The sequence below is a fragment of the Falco peregrinus genome, chromosome 1 (genome assembly GCF_023634155.1).
Source record: "Falco peregrinus isolate bFalPer1 chromosome 1, bFalPer1.pri, whole genome shotgun sequence".
Classification (NCBI taxonomy): Eukaryota; Metazoa; Chordata; class Aves; order Falconiformes; family Falconidae; genus Falco; species Falco peregrinus.
The window spans coordinates 3,956,349-3,980,955 of record NC_073721.1 but is presented as its reverse complement, the minus strand read 5'-3'; the positions used below and the strand labels follow the sequence as shown (position 1 = coordinate 3,980,955).

Here is a 24,607-nt window from a genome sequence, read left to right as displayed (position 1 = left end):
GGACAACCGGGCCCCAGAACAGGCCCCAGGGGCTGCCAGCTCCCCGCCACACACAAACGCCCTGAAAACCACAGCACCTCACGCTCCCAGCAGTGCACACGGTGGCGCTACCAGACCAGCTGCTAATGGTGCAGCCCAAACACAACCACCCGCTTCGGTTCGGCACCCCTGGGCGGCGGGACACCCCGCTGGGAGCCTCACACCAGCACCTCACCGCCCGCCATCGCCACCCTTCTCCTCACCCTCCGCCCCGCCCGCTAGCCCCACCCTCCGCGCTCTCCTATTGGCCAGAGCCCCCTTGCTCCGCCCCCAGGGCCCCGCGGGACTTGTCCGTAAGTGTCGCGAGAGGTGGCTGCTCCCGAGCCGGCGCGCTGCCCGCCCCCCCGCCGGCAGCGGGCGCTGACAGCGGCCTGCAGCGCCTCCGCGCCGCTCGCCCGGCCCCGGCCCTGGCCCCGCACGGGCCGGCCCCAGCAGGCGAGTGGAAAATGGAGGAGCTCCGCGTTGTGGGGGCCGCCGCTTCTCTGAGGGGAGACGCGGAGGAGCCTAAGCAGGTGACGGCGCTGGGGGGGCGCGTCTGTGCCCGGCAGCCGTAGCGGGAGGGGGCCCTGGCGCCGCCCCGGTGCCGCGGGCGGCCCGGCTGAGGCGCGGGGGGCGGCGGCGGGCTCGGCGGCCGGGCGGGGCTGTACCACCGCCCACAGGGGTGTTTGGCGGGTGTCCTCCCGCCGGTCGGGCGGGTCAGGGAATGCTGCTGGGAGGGCTGGAGTACAGGAGGGAACGTACTAATTATGATTAAGCTATAATTGTGAGCAGTATTTCTGTTGTTATGTTTAAGTGCAGCGTGCTGCCTTGTATTTACATAAATAGTGTCCTGTGGATCTGTTTTTCCCTTACCGTGTGCCGGTTCAAAGCTCTTTGCACGAGCTGGCAGCTGCGTTGGGCTGTATTTGAGGGGGAACGCGCAGTGGTAAGGCGTGCGTACCGAGTGAGGTTGGCTTTCGTGTTGGTCTTTCTTAGCACACAAACTTTTGAGGCATTAGTGGGAATTACGGTTGATTTTCCACCTTCCCAAGTAATTCCACCTTCTGTGGGGAGCCAGCCTTAATCACGCCTTAGCCCTAAAGTGGGATGTGTGCTTGGTGCAAGCATTGGAGTCGGGGTAACTAAAATACTCATGAGCGTATATGTGGGAGAAAGTTGGGAGCAAGTGCAGGACGGGGGCTTTGATCACTTACCATGAAAAATAACTGATAATCAGGTAGTTTCAACTGCTGTTGTCTATGATAAACAAAATACTTTTTTTCTTTGAAAACCAGGGCTCGGTGTTGTTTCTCGGAGGCAATGAGGTGAAGAGCAGTGCTGTGGTGAAATACTCCTCTGCCCCGCCACAGGCAGCGTTCGCCCGTCTTCAGGAGAAAACAGACCTGAAACTTCCACCTGCCAACTGGTTACGTGAGAGCGCAAAGCTGGGACCGGCGGGTACAACCATTCTTGGCAACAACAAAAAAAGTAAACTGTTTTCAAGGTAAATAAGAGCAGGCACTATTTTTTTCCAGGCCTTTAAGAATAATTCTAGTAGTTGACTTGACACTATGTAATTCTAAGTGTAAAGTACAGGCTTTACCATAGCAACTAGCTATTGCTTTTTTTTTCACTGTACTCCCTCTGCTTTTTCATCCTTAGTTCTTGCCTGTGTGCTATAATCTTGTCTCCTTTGTAAATGATTAATGATGCTGGAAATGCTGTTGATTATTATTTTTTTAAAGTGCATGTTGACACCTTGCCTGAGACAGTCAAACAGCCCTCATGTTCTTCCCTGGTTGACTGTTGTCAATTGGCCAAAACCAAGGTAGTCTGGCTAAGCCAGCCATTCCGCTTTTGATAGCAGGCGAAAATGGAACAAAGGTGGTTCCCCTTGAAAGTTACAGAGCCAATTTATACTTCTTCTGGATCTTTAGAAACTGGACCTGGCTAACTAATGGCAAAAGACACTTGGTAGTCATGTCGGGAGTGAACACAGAAGGTGAAATAAGAAGCAAAACCAAAAAGCAGTGTTACCTTTCAGTATGGATGTTAAATAGTTGGATAAGTTGAGTTCTGAGTGTTTGTAAATAGGTTTAAATCCTGTGCTGAACAAGCAAATTCACACTAAGTCAAATAGTTAGTGAAATTGAACAGTTTGTGGAGGGTCTATGTTTAGATCCTCATGATCTGTTTTAGGAGATGCACGTTTTTGAGCAGAGTAACATGTTACTCAGGGCTCTGACTTTTTCCTGTTTATTTTAGGTACCATGTTTGTTTGTCAAATAGATTTTGGCAGTTTAATCTCTCTAGTGTTAGTATCAGAAAGCTAATACTGAAGGTATAGCTTCAGATGCTTGCACATCATGTATTTTTTTGGGTTATGGTAATATCTGGTTTAATTTTAAAGACTGATCTGTATGTTAAAATATTCTATTCTGTTCAGCTTATAATTTAGAGAGGCCTTAATGAGGGTGGATGAAGATACAACCATATTTTGTCTGTTACAGAATCTAGGCCAGTTTCAGAAAATATAAATAAGAGGTAAAATGAAATGACAGCTGCTAAAATGAAACTATTTAAGGTGCTTAATGCCTTAAAGAGAAACTCTTTGAAAAATTTGTTTTTAGTGTTCAATAAAAAAACCAACTCAATTTTTCTAATTTCCCATAGCTCTTTTAACAAACACTTTGAATAGTTCCAATTTTCCTGATTTCAACAAAACTTAAACTACCTTTTAGAATGTCTTGCAATTGGATCTAAGCACGTCCAAGGGTACCTTTTGAAGAACTTGTTGAATGTGAAAATGATATGATTTTGTTAATTCACTTTAGATGTTATTATACCTGGTAACATTTACCTAGACTTTTGTTTTTTTATGAAGGAAAAACTTACAAATATTTAATAAGCTTAAAAAAACAGATCTCTAATGCCACGTTGCATTTGTCTAAACTTGTATTATTTTCTAAATAGCTTTGGGATGGCATATGACTTCATTGACTCAGTTGGAAATGATGTAGATGTTGTGTCTGATTCAGAGGTATGTATAAGTCCTATCATTCAAACTCTTACGTTGTATAAACCTTATGAAGTTCCTGTCTTGGCTTCTGTCATCTTTGTGTCCTTTGAGGACAAGTAAAGGTCCCCTAGTGAAATACAAACAGATCCCCTGACTTGGTCTGTCATTTAAGGGAGCTGCGATCACTGAATAAGGGATGTAGAGATGAAAATTATTATTTCCTGTGTATTCCTGCAAATAACCTTTGATTAAAATATGCAGTGTAATGAATGCAGCACGTCAGCCTTGCAATGTAGTCGTTTTGTGTGTTTGGAATTAGCTATTTTGATGTAAATTATTACTCTCTATTAAGTTTTTTCTATTCTTATCTAGAAGAGATACCCACTCTCCAATCTACTTCCTCTTTCCTCTAATTTTTGCCAGCTTTTTTGGTGCTGGTAATATCTGTAGAATTCAGATGAGGCTATTCAGAAGAGGAAATATACATACTCATTTGCTGCCTCAGTGTTGATGTTTGGCAGATTTTTATTCAAAATTAGGTCTTTGTCCAGATTCCTCCAGATACCTGACAAAGTGTTGGTATTCCTGTGGTGAAGATAAGGTTTTAAAATCCAAACCATCCACTTGCTTGGATTGTTTAAAATCAAAAACGTCCATTTTGTCACATGTGGTTGTGATGATCCAAAGAGAGATCATGTTTAAACCACCTGTGTGGTTTATGCTGATCTCTTCATCATCGTTACTTAGCTTCTCTGACCTCAACAAATGCAACTTCCTGTGAAATGGCCTTCTTAAAATCACTGGCACTATAAGGTTTTATTTGCCTGCTCATCCCTCTCCAATGTTTCTAGTTTATTCTTTGCTTAGAATTTCCGAAGAATTGTCTTACAGTGTATTATAATTATATTGAATATTATCTCTGTTCTCTTTTTTCTCCTGCAAGAATATTAAAAAACTTCTGAAAATACCTTATAGCAAGTCACATGTGAGCATGGCAGTACATCGCATTGGGCGGACGCTTTTGTTGGATGAGCTAGATATTCAAGAACTCTTCATGAGATCATCTCAGGTTAACTGTTTGGTTTTTGTTAAGTATGTCGTATGGTCAGAATGTATTATTTCAATAACAGTGTAGCCAGCAAGAAAGCATGTATATATTGGGATTCCTGAGAGCCATATGTGAGTACAAAAGTTCCTCTATTCTGCAGCAATTGGTTTACCCACAAACTGCTTCTGATGTCCTATATTTATGGTACTGTAGGATTAAAATTCCATGTCCCACTTTCCTATAATTATTTCAGTATTGCTATACTCTTTTATTAATTTTATTATTAATACACAGTATTTGTAACTGTGGAACCTCTTCCTATGTATCTGACTTTCTAGTGCAGTCAGCTTTTCAATAAGAATGTTACTTTTCTAGAAGATACTTTTTCAATAAATGACCAATTCAAGACTTTAGCTGTGAAGTAATTCTGGGTTTCTCTTGTTGTTGTGGATGAGTATTCATAAGTTAATAAGGCTCTTGGTTTATTTCACGGATGCTTTTTGATATTAATTTTGTATTTATGGTACTGCCTAGACAGGGGACTGGACATGGCTGAAAGAGTTTTATCAAAGGCTGATTGATCAGAAGTGGCAACGAAAAAAGAAGAGTAAAGAACATTGGTACCAGAAGGCTATACTTTCTAAATTTTTGTATTACAGGTAACCTTATGTCTGCATGAATCTTGATGCTGCACATCTTACTTTTGCCTGGTTTCTTGTCTTGAAGTAAATGTTAAAATTATATTTTGGGTTGTCATATTTACTGATTTATCCTTATACAGATGAAATTGAGGGATAAGATCAGGAAATAATGCAAATGTTTTAACAGAAATTGAACTATTTTAAAGTAAAATTAAAGTACTGAAGAGTAAAATAAACAGTATGACTTAGTTAACTACATATCTCAGTATTTCGCTGAGGGAAGAACAACTTCAAATGTCCAAGTTAAGATAGTGACACCTGCTGTAATTTTGTTAAAACTTTGAGCAATGAACAAATTGTCCATATAGCAAAGTCATTCTTTGAGAACAGTGTATCAAATATAGCAATTGTAAAACGAATCTCTGTGCATACTGTCAACTGAACTTTTTAATGTTCCTTTGTCAGCATTAATGGTGATGGAGCTGCTCAGCCTGTTCCTTCCACTTCAAAACAGCACCAGGAGGGTCCTGTTTCAGGTGAGAGTGATGAAGCAGGAAGGGCCTCTTGGCCAGCTCCTTTTGAAATGCCTTCTTCATTATCTGAAGATCCGGGTGCCTCTAACCAGGTTAGTGTGTATGATGTTTTAAATGGCACCTTAGTTTTTGTAGAGGCATATATATTGAAAGGTTTTCAAAAGTGCTGCTGCAGAACTCTCTGCTGAAATAAATTAACTAAGGCGTTAGAAAGAAGAACTTGGCAGTATGTGCGGTTTAGCTTATGCCGGTGTTTCAGAGCTCTGAATTTCAGAAGTATGTTTTTTCTGTCACTGTAATACTAAATACATATTTATCTACACATTTTTGAGAAGCAAAACATTTGGCTTGGGGTAGTCATCAATGACTTTATGTAAAAGTAGGAAAATCTTAGGTTTCCATGCACACCTTCTGAATATCAGGTCTTGGCCTTTCTTTTTAAATTTGCCATGTAAATGAATCTGTTGTGGCCCTGAATTTATTAGGTGAAGAAGAAAATTAAGATCCGTGAAAATGCTTGTAAACAACTAAGCAACATTTACAGATACTTGCTATGAGATTATCGAAGTGGAAAGGGGAGATGTTGCAGTAATTCTGCAACAAACTGCAATCATTATTAGGCCCTGATTCTAGGGTTTCAGTCAGTGGCTAAGCTTATTTATGAAAACTTAATTCCTGGCGTTTTTGAGTAATACAATACAGGAATATTGATTTAATGTTTGAGAGGTTGAAAGATCTGTTGTATTCAGTCTACATTAGTATAATGATGATGCTATAGTTATGCTTAGACTACCAACTGGTATGCCAAATGACTGTCAGCTAACCTAGGAAGGCTCTAAGCTATGTTATCCATAAAATTGTAACCTCATATGTTGTGGTCTAGTAATAGTTTCAAGTGGTGAAATATTTCAGTACTTGGAAGCTTTATACTTCTCTCTTCTGCCTTCTTGAGGAGCTATTGCCTAAACCAGACTGTTTATCATAAAGGAGCTATTGTGCATTTGTACAGTGTCATTTTCTTTAATTTACTAATTGGGATAGAGGTTTTACTTCTGGAGAATGATAATCTGGTGCTGACTCTGGGGTAATAAAGAGTTTCTTTAAATTTTCTGATTTCTTTCCGAAGCCTCTGAGAATATAAAATCTAAAATTTTGGTACTACCTATAGAAAAGAAGTATTGTAGTCGCTGACTAGAGGTTTTTTGTAGTTTAGTGCATATTTATTTAAAGATATTAGAGGTAAAGGTTTTTCCCTTCTATGCTTTTGTTGTTCAGATTTTTTTTTTTAATGGCCTAACTTTACCTCAGCAGCAGAATCACTCCTTATCCTTGTGCTTTTCACAGGGTAGTGTGCCTCTTGAACCCTCATATATAGTGGGGCATGTGGCCTCAGCCCCCAAAGAACAAAACCTGACTACTTTGTTCAATGATGGGGAAAACAGTCAGGTATGCTATATGTGAAATTTGAGCTCAAACACTGAACCCCCAATTTAATCAACCATTTTAAAATTTGGTCTAAATTGGAACAGAGAGAAAAACTAAGTCCCCTGTAGAAGTAGTTTTTGTGGCATTTGCAATCTCAGTCTTTTAAGTTAATGTGAATGCGTAGCCTAGTTCATTCTGTGCTGTCTTTTATTTGCTGCTTTTGCTTCTCGCTTTCTCATAATTCCACAGAGTATCATAGAGAGCAAGTGTTATAGTAGTGCTTTATAGACCAGTTTTTTCTCTCTTAATGAAGGGACTTAAAAATGACTTTGTTCGTAATATCTTGTGGACTTTTGAAGATATCCACATGTTAGTAGGATCAAATATGCCTATATTTGGAGGTGGGAGATACCCTGCTGTGAGCTTGCGTCTCAGGTGAGTTTTGAAGTTAATGAGATACGTATGCCAGCCTTGATTGACTTGTTGCTTTGCTTCCTCTTTAGCTATCTGCATTGTTTGACTCACTCAATTTTTACATGCAGTTTAAAGAATAAAATTTGTACTTTAGACTTAAGTGGTGATGGCATTGTGAAGTGCAGAAAAACAGAAATGGAGTCCCAATGCCATGCCACTGCACTGTGACTTGAGATGCTCTGCTGATCTTTTTCTGGCTCTAAGTAAACCTTTATTTGAAAGTACTTGTGGTTTGCAACCTTTCCTGACTTCAGTGAGAATGCTGAGTGTTAAAACACTCCTGTATATCTAGCCCTTAGTTTTATTCTATTGCTAATTTTATAAAACAGAGCAGTAGTATTTCTCCTCTTGGGATTCTGAATTTCGGTAACTTCTAGTTGGGTATAAATACCTAAAACTTGTGATTATAATATTTCTAAGTTCTGTCTTACTGTTCACTAATACTTTCTGCTGATCACTTGATTACTAGTCTTTCTGTTCCTGCCTATGCATAGGCAAAGAATGAGTAGAAACTTGAAACTTGGTCGGTATATTTGTTGTCTTTTTAAGACACGTATAGGAATTTACACTTGCTTTGCAAGGAACGTTGGAAGGTCTGTGAGAAAGCTTGCGCTATAATTAGTTGCAGTTAATATTGCCATTCCTTTAGTATTACTTAATAAGTACTTATTATCTTGGTAGTAGTGTGACATCTGAAGCTTGTTAAGTTTCAGTATATGTTCAGGTAAAAATTCAAAATTGTTGAGGGAATGTGAGTGTATTTCATTGGAGAGATTGGTACATCTATTGTGTTTGATATAATTCATTGTTATAACAAGCCACAAATAATTGTTTTGGTATCCATCCACTCTCAGGTGACTCAAATCTAAATCCCATTGGTAAACATCCATAGTATTTTCTGAAGAGTAAATACTTAAATAACATGAGAATTACTTATTCTTAGGGATAACAACAAGCCAATAAATGTGCTGACAGGAATTGACTATTGGTTGGACAACTTAATATGCAATGTACCAGAGCTTGTGATGTGCTTTCATGTTAATGGCATTGTTCAGGTAAGTCTGGCACTTCACACTATGCATGGTTAATCTGTTCTTCTGTTTCTGAAATTGCTCCAGTTGTAACAGATCTCTTTAAAATCTTACTGCTCTGACAGAAAGATTTACAAAAATCCTTTATTGCAGAATGAGAAGTATCTACACAGCTTGCAACAGCCACTAAAAAATACTATGCTCTTTATTCCTCTCCCATGCATGCAAGATTCCTTCTTTCCCTGATGTATGAATGAAGGCAAAAATAAAAAATGTAGCAGCAGAAATAATGTTTCTTGCATCTTAAAATCTGTAGTGTTCACTTGTCAAGGTAGATGCATGCTTTTTAAACTTTAGTTTGATTATTTTGCAGTAGACCACACGTATCAGCTGAGTTTCTGTTGTACCTGATAGTGTATAGTTGCTTACTAGGCTGACTGGGTTTCATCGAAGTAGACGTAGAATGGTTTGGGTTGGAAGGCACCTTCAAAGATCATCTCATTCCAACCCCCTGCCATGGGCAGTGACACCTTCCAGTAGACCAGGTTGCTCCAAGCCCTGTCCAACCTGGCCTTAAACACTTCCAGGGATGGGGCATCCACAACTTCTCTGGGCAACCTGTTCCAGTATCTCGCCACCCTTGCAGTCAAGAATTTTGTCCTAACACCTGATGGAAATCTACCCTCTTTCAGTTTAAAAACATTACCCCTTGTCCTATTGCTACAGGCCCCACTAAAAAGTCTATCCCAAATATAGTTAGATTTTGCACCTTTACTGTTTTTTCACCTTTTATTCTCCAGTTACCATGTTTGTCACGGAAGTGATGTTTAAAAGCTTTTTAAAGCTCTTACTGAGTAGTGTAATCAAGTTGTGCTTGCTTTTAAAGTAAATAATAGAAATTAACTCAATTTATCATGATGCTGTATCAAATAGTAGCCTTTTGTTTCTTTTAGCAGTTGGTAGAGACACTGCTCTATAGATTTTTGGGGAGGTAGGTAGCAGAAAACCCTCCTGATCTTGATACATTCCTTGCAGAAATATGAAATGATCAAGACTGAAGATATTCCCAATTTGGAAAACTCCAATTTTTCTACCAAAGTGATAAAAGATATTGCTCAAAATATCTTATCTTTTCTGAAATCAAATTGCACCAAAGAAGGACATACTTATTGGTTGTTTAAAGGTAAGTAGATTTAGATCTATTTGAAGAGCTTTATGTTAATGCCAGGTTGATTAATGAAAGGTCTTACCTTTCAGCAAGTGGGAGTGATATAGTAAAGCTTTATGACCTAACCACGCTTTGTGAAGAGACAGAAGACAAATACCAAAACCCTTTTACAATGCCTGTGGCAATTCTTCTGTACAAGTAAGTTTTTATAGTTTTTGTTGTAATATTTAGTTCTTGGTGCAGTTGTATTAAGAATTCAGACCAAAAAGTACATTACAATTAAAAAATGCATTAAATGAAAGTAGTCTTTTACACATAAGCTTGGTAAGCCGCAGTCCTACAAAATCAAACCAGACTTTCTTCTGTTCACCATTTCTCAGTGTAAACTACACTCTTGCTAAGTAAGTCTTGTAGACCCATCATAAAGTCTGGGAGATCTACATTTGCATCTGGGTACATTTACAGTTCTTCTAGCACAAAGAAATTATTCTGTGATACATGATTTTGTTCAACCTTCTTCTAGAGTTGCTTGCAATATGATGCTGAAGAAAAACCAGAACAAGAAACACTATGGCACTATCAGGACATTGCTCCTGAATTGTCTTAAGTTATTGGACAATGGCAGACATCCTCAAGTAAGAATTGCATGTTTTCTTGTAACTTTTTGTAAATAAATGCTGTCATCGTAATACACCTAGTAATATATTGTGTGGTACTTCCTCCTTTCCTTGCAAGGGAGAAAACTATAATTAATTTATAAACTTAAAAGAAAAAAATACTCTGGGGCTTCTTTAAGCACAAATAAATTTCTAAGCCGTAGCCTTCACTGACATGCATTGCTATGTAATGTTGCTTCTGTCCTGCTCTAAAAAGGAACTTGTCATTACATTTGCTCTCTTGCTTTCATTCCCGAGGAGTCCTTTTGTGCTTGGAAGCTATACAGGTGCTAAGGTAGATCTTAGCTGGACAGTGTAAAGTGTGAATATAAGAATGTTTTTACTCTGAAGGTGGCTGAATGTTGGGATAGGTTAACCGGAGAGGTTATAGAGTCTCTATCCTTTGAGGTACAAAAAGCCCAACTGGATGTGGACCTGAGCCGCCTGCTTTGAGCCAGGGGGGTTGGGCTGGGCTAGGCCGTCTCAAGGGGTTCCTTCCAACCTCAACTATTCTGTGATAGATGGGAGAGTCAGGAAAAGAACCTCAAACTCTTACCTCTTCATTAGATCTTGTGTCAGCCTTTGGTACCTTGATGCTCTGTAGTTTCAGAAGCAGTAAGTAATGAAAAGAAGGTGAAGCTGTACTGACCTTTATTCCACATAGTTGATTCTGGTTCTTTTCGAAGAAAGACAGGAATCCAATTGTTCTGACAGACAAGTAGTTTATTAAAGTTTAGGGAGGTAGGGAACGTGTGTATGTCTTAAAGTATTACTGCTGCCAGATGTGCTAGCTTCTTTTTTCATTGCAGAAGATAAGGGAGTGTGCTACTTTCTCATTGGTATTTTGACTAAGTCTATTCACAATCTTTTCCTTGTCTTAAATTGAGAAATCTGTAGGTTCAGAATGCTATCAATATGCTTAACCAAAAGACAGGAGGCTTGGAAGTTTATCAGGCAGGAGCTGCTTTGTGCAGGCTACAGCACACCAGCATGGTAACTTAATACTATTTATAGGCAACACATTATACATGTAAAAAAGAAATACCTGTACTGAAACTAAAATCTAATCCAAAGTTTGTCTTCATTTACATGTAAGTGGTCTAGATTTAAGCTGTTTTCAACTGAAAATTGATCTCAAAAACGTCATGTGAAAAATATGAATTGTATTTAAAGTAGATAACAAGAGGAGACATGGCATGTATTAGTTGAACTAATAAGTATTTTGTAGACTCCTTCTGAAGTTGTGGGAAGCTCTCAAAATCCCGTTAGAAGCTCTTGAAAATTGTTTTTTTTTTTTTTGCTTGCATGAGATCCTTCCCTTGTTTGCTTCTTTTGATCTACAAGCTTTTAGAACAGGTAATACTCGCTCTTTAACAGCTGGTTTTTATTCTTTTCTAAACTTGATCAGGCTAGAATCGCTTTCCCTTTCCTATATGTTTTTTTTTTTAATTCTAAGTAACTCTTTAATAGGGCAGGAGAGAGTCCTTACTTGAGTAGGTTAATGGAATTCATACTCCTGCACAGTGGTGGCCTCTTTTACTTTCTCTCAGCAGCTGTATACTGGTTCAGAAAGCGGCCTGGTAAAATAAGTAATTTTCTGAGCGCTGGTGGTTTTTTTTTTTGTGGTTTTTTTTTTTTTAACAAAGCAAAAAGCCCTCCAAAAATACACAAGAAGTGTAAAATGTTGTTTGGTTGGCAGTTCACCCAAATGGCTAATGCCGAAAGGTTGCTGTTCTGATGGAGGGTTACTTAACATGCTTACATGATATAGCATGGCTACTGTGGGGAAATTGTATCTCAGTTCCATTTTGTATGAAATTGCTGGACTGTATTCTGGTCCAATCTCACTAGATTCCAGCAGAAGCAGGAACTGGAACATGCCCTTTATTGCCAGAAGCAGGAACTGTAAGTAACAGTGCTGTTGTAATGCCACTGAAGCCCACTATTTACATGTAGTACCTTTTTTGAAGTCAGAAGTAGAGAAGATGTTGGGAAGCAGAAGGCGGCAGCGTGGGCGCAGGTTTTTTTGTCACTTTTTTTTTTCTTCCCCCTATTCCCTGGCTACCCCACTGCTTTAGAAATTACTCTTGACACTTTTTCATATTCTGAATGTTCAGGAAGTAAAATGCAGGAGTTATGAATCACCAAGGTGCATATCAGGGGAGTTAATCGCACGTCCTTCACCCAACACTTGTTCAGCATTGGGGGGGGGGGGGGGAAAGGCGTCTCAGAAGCCAGAGATTTCAGTGTAAAAATGTGTTCTAGAACTTAGGCCTTGACGTAATCACTCTGTGTGTGCATGAAGCAGTAATGCAAGTCTCTTGGCTGTTACATCCTTCCTAAGGTGCCTAAATGCAAAAGGCCAAACCTGAAAGCTGTTCCTTAGTGTTTTCCTGGAGCTACACAAGAGTCAGTGATTTAAGGTGGAGCCTAAGCACTTATCAAAATTGTTCATTCCAGTTTGGGGACCAGGTGCACAAAAGCAGGTCACTTCAAGGCATATATTTGTGTTTGGTTTGTGTTTTGGTTTTTCTGTGTGGTTGTTTTTTTAACTAAATCTGATCCAATTTTCTTGGCAGACTTGACTCGTCTCTTAGTGTCAGAATTCTTAGTGATAGGAGTGTGAGAGCTGTCTGAGCAAGAGTTCAGTTTACTTGAAAACTTGAGGTAGCAAGAAAAGGGCTTAACACTTACTGTAAGGTTTATTATTGTATTGTTCTTACTGGTTTAATTGTTAGGTGTGTGTTATGGTTCCAAAATAACCTTTTCTCTAAGCACTTTTCTTAGAGGAAAAAAGTATGTGTATGTGTGTATAGTGTGTATACATATTTCTCATCTTGCTGACCTAGTCTTTGATGGGTGTGTTGAAATGTTCTGGAGTGCAGTCTGATGCTGGACCAGGTTGGCTTTCAGCTGTTTGTGTTCAGTCTCTTTTTGAATGGAATGGGAGGAGGTTATGGAGCAACATGTACAGGACTGCGTAGTACACTTAGGCAAGAAATGAGGTTGAACTTTGGTACATCTTGCCTCAAGGCTTTTTATTTCTGTATAAAACCAAACTGAAGCAGGGGGTGTAATGCTCCTTGTTTTAGGCTGTTGCCAGTGTGCATTGTATTTCTCCTGACTTACTATATAGTTTTATTTGTTTTCTCACTATAAAAAGCAAGCTAGTTACCTCTACAAGTATATCCCGTTTGTGTGCTGTTTTCATGTTTGACCCCTTGAGTTTCAATTTACATCTGTTATGGTTGTCAGTTCCAGTGTGTTCTTTGTTTTTGGAGAAGCTGAAATTGATTTCTTCACGCTCTAAACTGTTAGTACTGTGCATGCTGCTGCTGCTACAGCATAGCTTTTAAATGTTTATATCTGAGAGCTCATTCACTGACATATTCTGAAACTCTGGCAGTGTATAAACTGAAGCAGGAAGAAATGAAATGCAGACCCCCTGAATGCTTATCCCTACCAGAACATAGTTTTCATTACTCCATTTTTCTCCATGCAGCAGCAGTCCAGAGAAGAGAAGGGATAAATACCCCCCTACTGTCAACTAAGATAGCTGCTGGGTTTTTCTCTTACAGCAGATTTTGCCTTTTTTTGTGTGAGTTAGAACAAAAGTGGAGGAGGTAAAAGCTTCTCTGGAAGGCAGCATAACTGCTGTTTGAGACAATCCTCAAAAGATGTGAATAAACAAGTTTTTAGGGTGGTGCTGAAAAGAATAGAATAGTGTGATAGAGCTGCCCTTACTTCTTTTTCTTTTTTTTTTTTTTTTTTTTTTTAAAACAAACTAAAGCTGTCTTGGCCCAAGGTGGTCTGTGTTCCCAATTTTACCTTTACACCCTCGCTTACAAAATGACATAAAGACCTTGTAACGTGGGGGATGAAGCCAAGTGTGGGCAAGCTTGATTGCAGGGTCTGCATGCACATATATGGATATTTAACAACATACTGTCTGCAAGCCTTTGTTCCTTAAATATTCTTTAAAGTTCAGTGCTCAAGGATATGGTCATACAATGTGTGTGTGTACAGGCTGTATTTACAGGTTATCAACACCTGTTTGTATGCACACTCTACTCCTTGTTCTAAGGCAATTTGTATTGATGTTGCCTTTCAAAAGAAAAATAACTTGAAAATAAATCACCAATTTTTTTTTTATTTAAAAAGATTATTGCTTCAGCAAACTACATGTTATCAGAGCTTTTTCAGTTGGATGAACCTAAAAAGGAAGACGGTACAGACTTCCCTATAAGTGGAAATTCTGATGAAAGTTACAGCGAGGAAGAGGAAGAAATGCCAGACAGTGATGAAAATGGTTCCTACAGTAACAGTTCTGATCCGCCAGATGACAATAAAGCAGTGGCTGTAATCAAATCTGTTGGGGAGTTATCAGTACCAGAAAAGTACAAGTCTGTTCATCGGATCCGTGTAAGTAAAGCTGTGGATATTTTTAAAGGGCTTTCTTGAAAGATTCAGTTCATGTAGCAAGGTTTGTTACTGAAATTCAGTTACCTGTTTTGTGCTTCAGTTAACCTGAAGACAAGACAGTGGGGGGAAAAAAACTTCTGATGGGCTGCTCATAACATTTGAGGTCTTTGAATTTTAAAGTATAGCAGGTTTAATGTAGATTTTTCCCCTGTCTTGCATGTGTCCTTTGTGTCAGCATAGCAGGATACAGAAAAATTATTTCCGTCGCAATAGTAAGAAAATAGGCCAACTGTGGCTATGTGTAAGCACTGTAGATGACCACGAGTTTGTGTGGATAGCTAGGGTATCTTAGTCTTTTATTTCTGGAGCAACGTTGATGTTTGAGTTTTTTTCTGAGATCAGCAGCTACTTCACTTCCACAGGGTTAGTGTTTGATTTCCCTTTGTCTTTCCAAGGTAACTGATCGAAATACAGCAATTGATTTCCTTGAAAACTTGGTTCTAGTTAATTTTAAAGAAGAGGTGAAGCTTCACTCTGCACACATGTACATGTTGTGTCTAAGGGGATAGCTGGGTGCGTGGCCATAGTATTCCTGAAACTTTCTTGGCATACATGTGCCTGATAAAGGAATTGGCAGAAGTGTAATAGTGCTACCTTTGTTGCACTTTCTGTGTATTATTATTGTAACAAAATACAGGAACATGAGAAACTGGGAAGGTCAGTGAAGAAGTTGTTCAAAGCATTTTATTTCTGATATTTTACTTTTCTTACCTATATAGGGATATGATTGTGAAGTTACTCTCATTGGTCAAAAGCTAAACCTTTTTTTTCTAATGTCTGTGTTGAGTAGCAAAGAACAAAATTTCCTAAGTAAATTTGTAACTGTTATTGCATCTTAATTTCTAATGCTGCAAGGTCCATCAGCTGAAAACACAACTTGTACAGGTGCAGAAGTACTCAGTTTCTTGTTTCTCCTCCCACTTCTACTCAATCCTAGAAAAAAACAAAAATACAAACTCCCCCACCACCACCCCTGAAATCCCAAAGCTTTGAGTTGTTCAAAGGTGACAAAAGTGCAGCTTTGATGTATAGGCTGAAGAAATTATTTTTCTGCAGTATTGAATCTTATCCTCCCAGATCTGCATTGCAGACCGTCTGTGGATGCTTTTGTAACTACTGATGGAATAGAGACATCTCTTCTATTTGTGATTACCAGGGGAGACCAAGTAAATGACTAGGTATATGAATTGCTCACTAAGGTAAAGGAAAGAAATACTGTGACACTTTTTAGTCTCGAGTTCAGCTGTTCCGTTAACACATTTCCTTAATGCTAGGTCTCATTTGCATCTTCTAGCCAGTAACTTTCTTCTGCTGAACATTTTCCTTCCTTCCCTGTGCCCCCTCCATGAAGCCTAGCTGTGCGTTTCCTGTCTGCCATGGCACTGAAGAGCGCTGCAGGCTAGTGCTCAACTATGTCCTGGAGGTAAGTTTACAGTCAACTTTCTAGTGATATTTCACCTAGTACCCAATTCTTGATGTATTCTGTATTTCCTAAATGTTGCTTTCAAGGTGACTTAAATTACTTCTTCTTTTTGCAGGGCTTGAAGTCTGTTGACAGCAGTGTTAAAAAAGAGGGTGACCTTCCTGCAGCTGATCCCAGCACTCCAATCCCATTGAAATATGAAGATGAATCCACCAGTGGTGGTCCCGAGTGTCTGGAAAAACAGATGGCATTATTTTTGGACAAAAGTAAGTTGTATTGTTGTGCAAATAAGACCTTTTCAGTGCCAGCACAAACTGCTGCTACTTTATTTTGATTGTCAAAACAGTGTACTTACAAGTCACTAATTACACTACTGCCTAAGTAAAAGTAATATATTGAAAACTGAGGAACAGTCTGTTCCCTTTTAAATATGAAAAGAATAGGTCATTTGGGATATTTTGCATATCAAAGCAATTATATTAGTAAACTCATAATTTACGGGACCGTATTTAGATGTAGTTTGCAGATGACTTCCATAAGGACTTAGTATTTTGGGGTTTGATACATGGAGCATGACAAATTGCATGGGTTGTTTTTAAAATAGTCTTTAGTTGTGGGGTTTTCGTGACTTCTCACTTCTGGCAGGTTTTTCTCCTACATTGTTTGCTGCTGAATTGCATATCAAATATTAACTAGGATTTTGTTTTCTATCTTGTACATCTACAGTTGTGGAAGGAAGCAGCAAGTAAAAGATGGGGGTTTTTTTGCTTAAATACTCGAAATACAGAAGTCTCAGACTATAGTCTGTCTACTTACTTTTTCTCTGGATTACCATAAAAGGGTAGAAGAAGAAAGACTCTCCTGAAATTAGAGTTCTCTGCAGGGTGAGAAGCCCTACAAGCACAACCCAGGAAGAAATTTGTCTTGCATGTTCGTACAATTCTTTCTTCTTTCCTTTTTCCTTGCTTCCCCCTTCAAAAATCTCTAAATAATAAGCAAGTTCCGTTTTGAGGTACTAGTTTGTGTTCTCATATTTCTCTTCCAATTTCATGATTCTCTTGAATGTCAGTGATCTGGACATGTACACATACTTCCTAGTTTTTATCACATACAAGACCAAGGAGTTTAGCACCTCCATCAGAAAGTTACATTGTGCCCAGCTTGCATAAATCATGTGCAGTACTGCTAATACAGACTGTGAGACTAACTGTTACCAAGATCTATGGAGAAATTCCACCTAGGGCAGCTCAGCAAGAACAGTGGGCGGATTTCAGCTCTCCTGCAGTCAGGCTCTGTTTTCTGCCTTCAGGATTTGGAACTGGTAACATGTTGCAGCTCTTGCCAGCTGGCAAGGAGAATGTCCAGGTTAACTTTTTCTGTTTAGAAACAAGTGTTTCCTGGGGGGAGGTGGGAGCTGAATATTGTACAGATCTCAGAATAAACCAAACCAAAAAACCACCAACCACCCCCCCACCCCCCGCCAAAAAAAACCCAACTTAATTTCTGGATCTGTGCTGGAGTTCTTCCCTGAAGTAGCAATGGTGTTGCTTGTTTAGGTCGTAAGGATTGAATTCAACCTAGAGAAAAATATTTCAAACATAAGGGGGAAACTTCTGCTTCTCCAGCATGTGGGTTTATTTTCTGTGATGCAGATGATATAGTTTCTTTGCTACATGTGTATGTTTACATATGTATAGAAAGGGTAAGTGCTCTTAATTCTTGAATTTTGAGCTTGGAGAACTACTTCTGAATGGTATATGGACACAGTATGTGTGCATTCTATGTCTTTAACTGCATGAGGTGTTGACGTATTAGATTTGGTTTTGTTATAAACACGTAGTTCTAGAACTTACTAAAGAGAGTGGCCTTGCAGGTCAGGCCTTATATGTCCACCTGTGAGCAAGAGACTCATTTCTGCATGCAGATACTGTCAGGACAAAATTCTGTCCTTTGGTATGTCTAAAGCCAAGTCACCTGTTCTTTCTGGTTCCATAACCGAACCCTGCAGCATTGAAGGAACCTTCATATTCTTATGTTGAGGATGTCTTGGAATGAGCGTGAGACAGACATTGGTTTTCCTTGCAGAAAGGACCGGGTTATCCAGTTCCTTTTGTGCTGGAAGCTAAACTCGCAAATGGAGGCTTTCTCACTTTGAGACTGTTCATACAGGAACAGAGCATGTATTGCAAGGATTTGGCAGAGAACGTGACACGTTATGCCCATGGCTTTCTTGTTCTTTTCTACTGCTGTCTAATGGAATAGTCTTGGTCGTTGCATCTGTATTTCAAAAATGGTTTAAAGTTTGAGAGGGTAGCTGCATTGGCTCTGTGCTCACTTTGTTTGAGCATCCTGCTACCAGTGGACTACATGGAAAAGTTCAAAGTATTGGGTCCATTTTGCAGATGAAAAATGTAGTGGCAGACAAGTTGGCATAACTCTGCTTGTGCAGAGCTGTACTAAGGCAATTTGCATTCTGTCTGAATGCTGATGAATTATGTCCAACCTCTAACATATGTTATGGAGATGAGATTTACTAATGAGGTTCTGTTGCATTACAGTGGGCTCATTTCAGAAGGGTAAGCATTCCAGTCAGTCAGGAATGATTCCTGGATCGTGGCAATATAAAATGAAACTCCAGCTCATTCTGAAATCATCGAAGGCTTATTATGTCCTATCTGATGCTGCTGTGATTCTACAGAAATACGGGAGAGCGTTACGATACATCAAGCTGGCTTTACAGTGCCATGGTAAGTTGCTTGAATGTGTTTTGTCATCTGCACCATTGCCTGTAGATACCTTTCACGATATCAAATACTTCTCATGTGCATGATTTATCCTAGTGGTGTGCAGTGACAAGTCTGACAACTGTGCGTTTAGTTAACTAAGTGTCTAGCTCCTTATTCGGGAGGGAAGCCTGTAGTAAGAATAACTCTTGTCTCCCTTTGGTAGAAAGGTGTTCCCATGTTGACAGACTGGGCATATCTGGAGCTTCAGAAGACTTGAAGTTGGGAAAGTTGTTCTGGTGCCAAGACCAAGATAATATTCTGTGGTCAAAGTGCTATCGCTGCACGCAGATGCTTTTTTGCTGGAAGTGCCTGGTGGTTCCTGTTTCATTTAGATATATTCCCAACTCTCAAAAATACCAAACTTGTTCATCAGCTGAATTGGATACTCCTCTAAAATGAAATATATTTTCAAATATTACTGAGGAAAACGAAGAAAGTAAAATCAGGCTGTTTAGAGTATTACTACCATAATGAGAGTAACTAGTTGGAAAATGCTATTAGCTTAGTACTGTAGTGCTGCTATTTTGCTTCCATGTTTGTAGGGCTTGGGGCAGGAGGAGTCTTATAAAGCAAGAGTCTTGATCTTAAGATGAAGAATCAATATGCTTATCAATAACTCAAAGCATTCTTCAGTTTTCAGTCTTTTAAAGACTTGAGAATCAATTTTAAGCTGTACCTTTTGGAAATGAATTTTTCAGGCTATAACTCATTTGAGTTAATCTGTAGAAAGTCAGTTTTCCTTTAGTCAAATATGAGATTAGCATTTGTAATTATCAAATTCACTGTTCATCTTGGACAACATAGTTGCTCTTTCGAAACTGTCAGCTGAGTAGAGCAGCTGTAACTTTAAAATAGGCTAATTTTTCTTAGCAGAAAGTATGTTGTCTGCATACAGAGAATAAGTGTGACAGGTAACATCAAAACCAATTATATTGTCAGTCTGTGTCAAACCTTTTGACATTTAATTCTTTTTTTTTTTCCCCTCCCTCATCCATGGGATTTTTTTTTCTAATAGATACCTACTGTTGTCTCTGCGCCAGCATGCTTCCTGAAGTATTAGTATTTCTTTGTCAGTGTTTAACCCTTTGTGGAGATATCCAATTAATGCTTGCTCAAAATGCAAACAACAGAGCAGCATATCTTGAAGAATATAATTACCAGACAAAAGAAGATCAGGAAATACTACACAGTCTTCATAGAGAATCCAGGTGCCAAGGTATGATACTGTTACAAGATAACTGCTGTAATTTGGTTATGTGACAGACATAAGTAATTGCATTATGCTTCCTCAAAAGCATGCACTAGCAACGTTTCTGGAGGAGGGTTTATTATGCTTCAGTTCAGTTCCCTTCAGAGAAAGCTTACCGTGCCTGTCACACGTAAGGAGGCTGTCAGTATGACATGCCTGAAGCTGTAAAATAACTAAATTTAGATACTGTTTAAGTAATGGGTAAATTTTACTTACCTGTAGAAACTGTGGGATCATTCTGACATGGGTCTTATATTTGGTTATCTTTTAGGGAATTTTCTTCTAGACTATCACAGGTTTAAGTTTATTTGGAAATACTATTTGACATGCAGGCTTTTTGGTTTGTTTTGTAGCATTTGCCTGGGCTACGGACTTGTCTACGGACTTGGAATGCCAACTTTCCGTCAGCTGTAAATGTTATGAAGCAGCTTATGAAATTTTACTTTTCAGCAATTTAAAAAACCAAAATCCAGAGCAGCATATACAGGTACTAAAGAGGATGGGCAATATCAGGAACGAGATTGGAGTGTTTTACATGAACCAGGCTGCTGCAGTGCAGACTGAGAGAGTGGGCAAGTACTCTTCCCCCCTCCCCCCCCCCTTCTTACTATTTCATGGAACTGCAAAAACAATCATGTTCACTGGTTGTGCTGGAAGTCTTGTCTATTTCTAATTATAAAGAAAACATTTAAAGAACTCTGTAGGAAGTACACAATATCAATTACAAAAAATTAACTTTAATGTCCATTGTAAATATTTTTCTACAGTAGATTACTGTGACTTGTAAATTAAGTCTAAACTGAATGATGAGATCTATAGCTTTGGAGAAGTTCCTTTACAGTGGGTAGAACACCTTCAAAAAACAGGACAGCAACTTTCAACCAACTTTGTTATAAAAGGGAGGGCATGTTGCTTTCTTGATATTCAGTTAAACCCAGCATGGCGTTAACAACTGTAAGATTAATTTAAACATAAGAATAGTTTCGGTAAAGCCAAAAGAATTCTTTGGCTGACAAGTAAATCCTTGGAAAGTTTTCTTCTGGTTTATTTTTGGTGGGGTTTTTTTGAGGAAATAGAGGTTACCTAAGCTGCTTTGCACAGTAAAGTATTTGGTAGATTTTTGGTTTTGAAAGCAAAGCCAATAGTGTCTACAAATAAGAGTTAAATAAACTAGAACAAATTAGATGCTGGTGGTTCAGTTTAAACAGCTCCAGTCTCCCAAATACTAGCTGTTTTCTGAGACCTTTGTCCAGTTAGTATTTGAAAGATTTTGTGTTGGACTTCAATTTTGTAATTTTTCATCATCTCTGTGTTTTAGTAGAACTGCCATTTAGCTGAAATACTGGATTTCACTTGTCTGTAAAAGACACTTTTTACTTGTTTCGTATTTCACTACACTTCATACATACTTGTTTTCATACTTGTAAGTTTATAAAGCAACTGCAATACCCTGAATATTACTACAGAAAAAAAAAAATTAGCTGTTTTATCCTGCTTATTTCCCCTGGGTTTTATGTCGTGTTACCACAGTTCTTTAAGTGTAATAGTGCACTTTGGGCATTAGTTTTCTTATGTTTGAGTTTTTCTTAAGAGTAGTTTCCCAGAACTGGGTTTTCAGAATCATTTACTACCCTTAAATTCTAAAAGGTCATCTATGAGAAAAAGAACATAGTGGAAATGTTTGTTCAGTATCTTTAAAGAACTTGGGTGAGACTGTAAGCCTTGTGTCTTAACCCTAGTGAGTAAAAACGTATCGACGACAGAACAGCAACTCTGGAAGAAAAGCTTCTCTTGCTTTGAAGAAGGAATTCAGAATTTTGAGTCAATTGATGATGCAACCAATGCTGCTCTTCTGCTGTGCAACACAGGAAGGCTGATGCGAATCTGTGCTCAAGCCCACTGTGCAACTGAAGGTGACTTCAAACGAGAGTTTTCCCCAGAAGAGGCCCTTTATTATAATAAGGTAACATCATACTATTTTTAGAATGTCCCATACCCTAATTTGTCTTTTACTGTAGAATATGTGCAAATATCTTTGTAAATATCTGTAAGCCTTGATGTAATAATTTGAGATACCTCTTCTGCTTTTGTATTGCCTTAATCGGTGTTCTGTAGGCTTCAGTATTGTTGGTTTAATTCCATTGCCCTGAAATAGCGCCGTTCAGATCCTGGTGTTTAACGGACTGTAGTACCGTGCACAAGGGAGACGGAAATGCCTGTTCCGGATTCAAGTTAGGACCAAAATGGTTGTAAAGAAAATGAAGAACGCTCAGATAGGTGTTTTGGAATGCTTCCTTGAGAATGAGTGTAAGGAAACTAATTACTAGCTGCTGTAAATACAGGCAGTAATAAGTATGTGTATTATTTTGTCATCTGCAGGCTATTGATTACTACCTGAAGGCATTAAGATCACTAGGTAAGAGAGACGTGCATCCAGCTGTGTGGGATTCTGTGAACTGGGAGCTGTCTACTACATATTTCACTATGGCAACTCTACAGCAGGATTATGCTCCGTTATCTAGGAAGGCTCAGGAACAGGTAATACAGAGCGTTTGTGGCAACATCTGAAAAAATTACTTTCTTCCTGGAAAACTGAACAGTGAAAAAAATTGATACTGGAATAACTTCCAAATGTTTATTGGATTCAAAAACTTTCGTGAAGTATTTCTTGGAAAACAGAAAACATTTAGTGACTTTTTTTTAAAGTTTTGCTTAATGAAAAGTGTGTGTCACAAACAGATTTAACTCTTACACTTGCACATAGTTGTGTTCTAGTTTCAGAGTAGCCACACTACATCTTATTGGTTTGTTTCATAGATAGAGAAGGAAGTTAGTGAAGCCATGATGAAATCCCTGAAATACTGCGATGTTGATACGGTGTCTGCACGACAGCCTCTCTGCCAGTATCGGGCTGCAACCATCCACCACAGGCTTGCTTCAATGTACCACAGTTGCCTGAGAAACCAGGTATTAGTAAAAACTGTTTAATTTTTCTGCATAGCTTCCACACGTAACATGTCCGTGTGCATGGAGGTTGATATGTATTCTTCTACCTGTAGTTGGGATATATTTATTTACATGATTTAACCAAAGAAATTTGAGATGCTTGATTTGCAAATCATTGTGAAATATAATGTTATTTTTAAGTGTAGTCTTTCCTTCACAGAATGTATTGACCTTTATGGTTCTGTCTATTCTAAGTAGTTCCATGCTCTCATAACAGAAGCCATTGATGATAAATATTTTCTTTGGTTTGGTTTTGTGTCCAAGCCACTCTTCTGATATGCAAGCAACCAGCATTCTGCTAGAACTTTAGCACAGAATTTATTAAAGTCTTAGAAAGCAACATGCAAATCTGCACTGATTTTTTTTATTTATTTATTTTTTAACCCCAAAGTAGTATTCTTTATGGCTGACTTAGTTCTACTTGGTGTGAATTTGTTAGCATTAGCTATGAAATTACAATAACTTCAAAGATGGCGTGCTGGTGATGTGTTCTAGAACCGTGCAGCCATTCATATAAACCGTGATGCAGTGAGGTGAGGAATGATTGTGGACACCTTGTGTACCAACCTACACAGGTGGTTTTTTTCCTAACGGTTATCTCACGAACATACAAACTGTCTGGGATTTACTATGTACCCTAATTTGAGTGCAGGTTGGTGATGAACACTTGAGGAAGCAACACCGTGTACTTGCTGATCTTCATTACAGTAAAGCAGTACGACTTTTCCAACTCTTGAAGGATGCACCCTGTGAGTTCCTTCGTGTGCAGCTGGAAAGGGTGGCATTTGCAGAATTCCAGATGGCGAGTAAGTCTGGCTTTGTCTTACTACAACAGCTTTTCAAACAACCATTAGCTCTTAAATTTCATTTTTAGATAACTGTGTATATGAGAGCAGGACTAATCTGCTCCTTGGAATAGAGTTTTCAAGAGAGAAGAGATTATTTTTTTTTTATCTTACTAGTTTTCTGTTAACTAGAACAGTACACACTTTTGTTGTGGGAACTGTTTAATTGGGATGGAAGAAAGTGCAATCTGTAACATAACCCATTTGTGTCATGTTTACCTTTTTTTTTTTAATTTTATTTTTTATTTTTTTAGGTCAGAACAGCAGTGCTGGGAAATTAAAGACTTTGTTTGGGGCCCTAGATATAATGGCAAAAACCAAAGGTGCATTCCAGCTCATCAGAAAGGAGCTTGTGGCAGAAAGTGAACAGGTAAACAGAAGTCAAGTGGTGTGATTCTTTGCTCCCTTGTCTCTCTTGCATTCCTGTAAAACCGTTATTTGGCAATTAAGATACTGCTTGGTCGCTTTTCAGTAGAGCTAGTTGCTTAAATAGCGTGGGCAGGCTTTGAGCCTATTGCAATTCTTGTCTAGCCTTTAAGTGGAAGGAGATTAAAAAAAAAAAATTGCTCTAGAACATAATTTGGAGATGGATTAAAACATGTGTATTGCTTGAGTGAGTGAATGGGGTTCTGTGCAACTCTGTTATCCCTTAAAAGATCCCTTATTATCTGTTAGAAGTAGTCTTAAAGAACTTAATGTATATAAACGGGAATTCTCTCTATAAAGTATATTGAACTATTAAAATGTGGAAGGTTATCTGTAGCTAGTGTTAATAGGTTCGTGATGCCTCGATAATTACTTGC

The 24,607-nt window shown here is 38.8% G+C and overlaps 1 protein-coding gene across 3 annotated transcripts in view; it reads left to right on the top strand.

Annotated features, from left to right (window-relative positions):
• Nucleotides 1–364: 364 nt before the first annotated feature.
• Nucleotides 365–24,607, top strand: part of EDRF1 (erythroid differentiation regulatory factor 1) — a 28,511-nt gene continuing 4,268 nt past the window's right edge. Inside the window, exons 1-23 of one of the 3 annotated variants that reach the window (XM_055791571.1) lie at nt 365–551; nt 1,314–1,522; nt 2,992–3,058; nt 3,981–4,106; nt 4,620–4,744; nt 5,192–5,351; nt 6,604–6,705; nt 6,998–7,119; nt 8,102–8,213; nt 9,225–9,372; nt 9,447–9,555; nt 9,881–9,992; nt 14,175–14,435; nt 15,847–15,918; nt 16,034–16,184; nt 18,477–18,665; nt 19,720–19,920; nt 20,307–20,525; nt 21,693–21,916; nt 22,333–22,491; nt 22,771–22,920; nt 23,612–23,765; nt 24,059–24,174. In XM_055791571.1, coding sequence (XP_055647546.1) covers nt 486–551; nt 1,314–1,522; nt 2,992–3,058; nt 3,981–4,106; nt 4,620–4,744; nt 5,192–5,351; nt 6,604–6,705; nt 6,998–7,119; nt 8,102–8,213; nt 9,225–9,372; nt 9,447–9,555; nt 9,881–9,992; nt 14,175–14,435; nt 15,847–15,918; nt 16,034–16,184; nt 18,477–18,665; nt 19,720–19,920; nt 20,307–20,525; nt 21,693–21,916; nt 22,333–22,491; nt 22,771–22,920; nt 23,612–23,765; nt 24,059–24,174 — 3,354 coding nt within the window. In that variant the 5' untranslated portion in view covers nt 365–485. Of the gene's footprint in view, nt 552–1,313; nt 1,523–2,991; nt 3,059–3,980; nt 4,107–4,619; nt 4,745–5,191; nt 5,352–6,603; nt 6,706–6,997; nt 7,120–8,101; nt 8,214–9,224; nt 9,373–9,446; nt 9,556–9,880; nt 9,993–14,174; nt 14,436–15,846; nt 15,919–16,033; nt 16,185–18,476; nt 18,666–19,719; nt 19,921–20,306; nt 20,526–21,692; nt 21,917–22,332; nt 22,492–22,770; nt 22,921–23,611; nt 23,766–24,058; nt 24,175–24,607 lie in introns of those variants that run through there. The other 2 variants (XM_055791579.1, XM_055791581.1) reach the window with 2 other exon arrangements.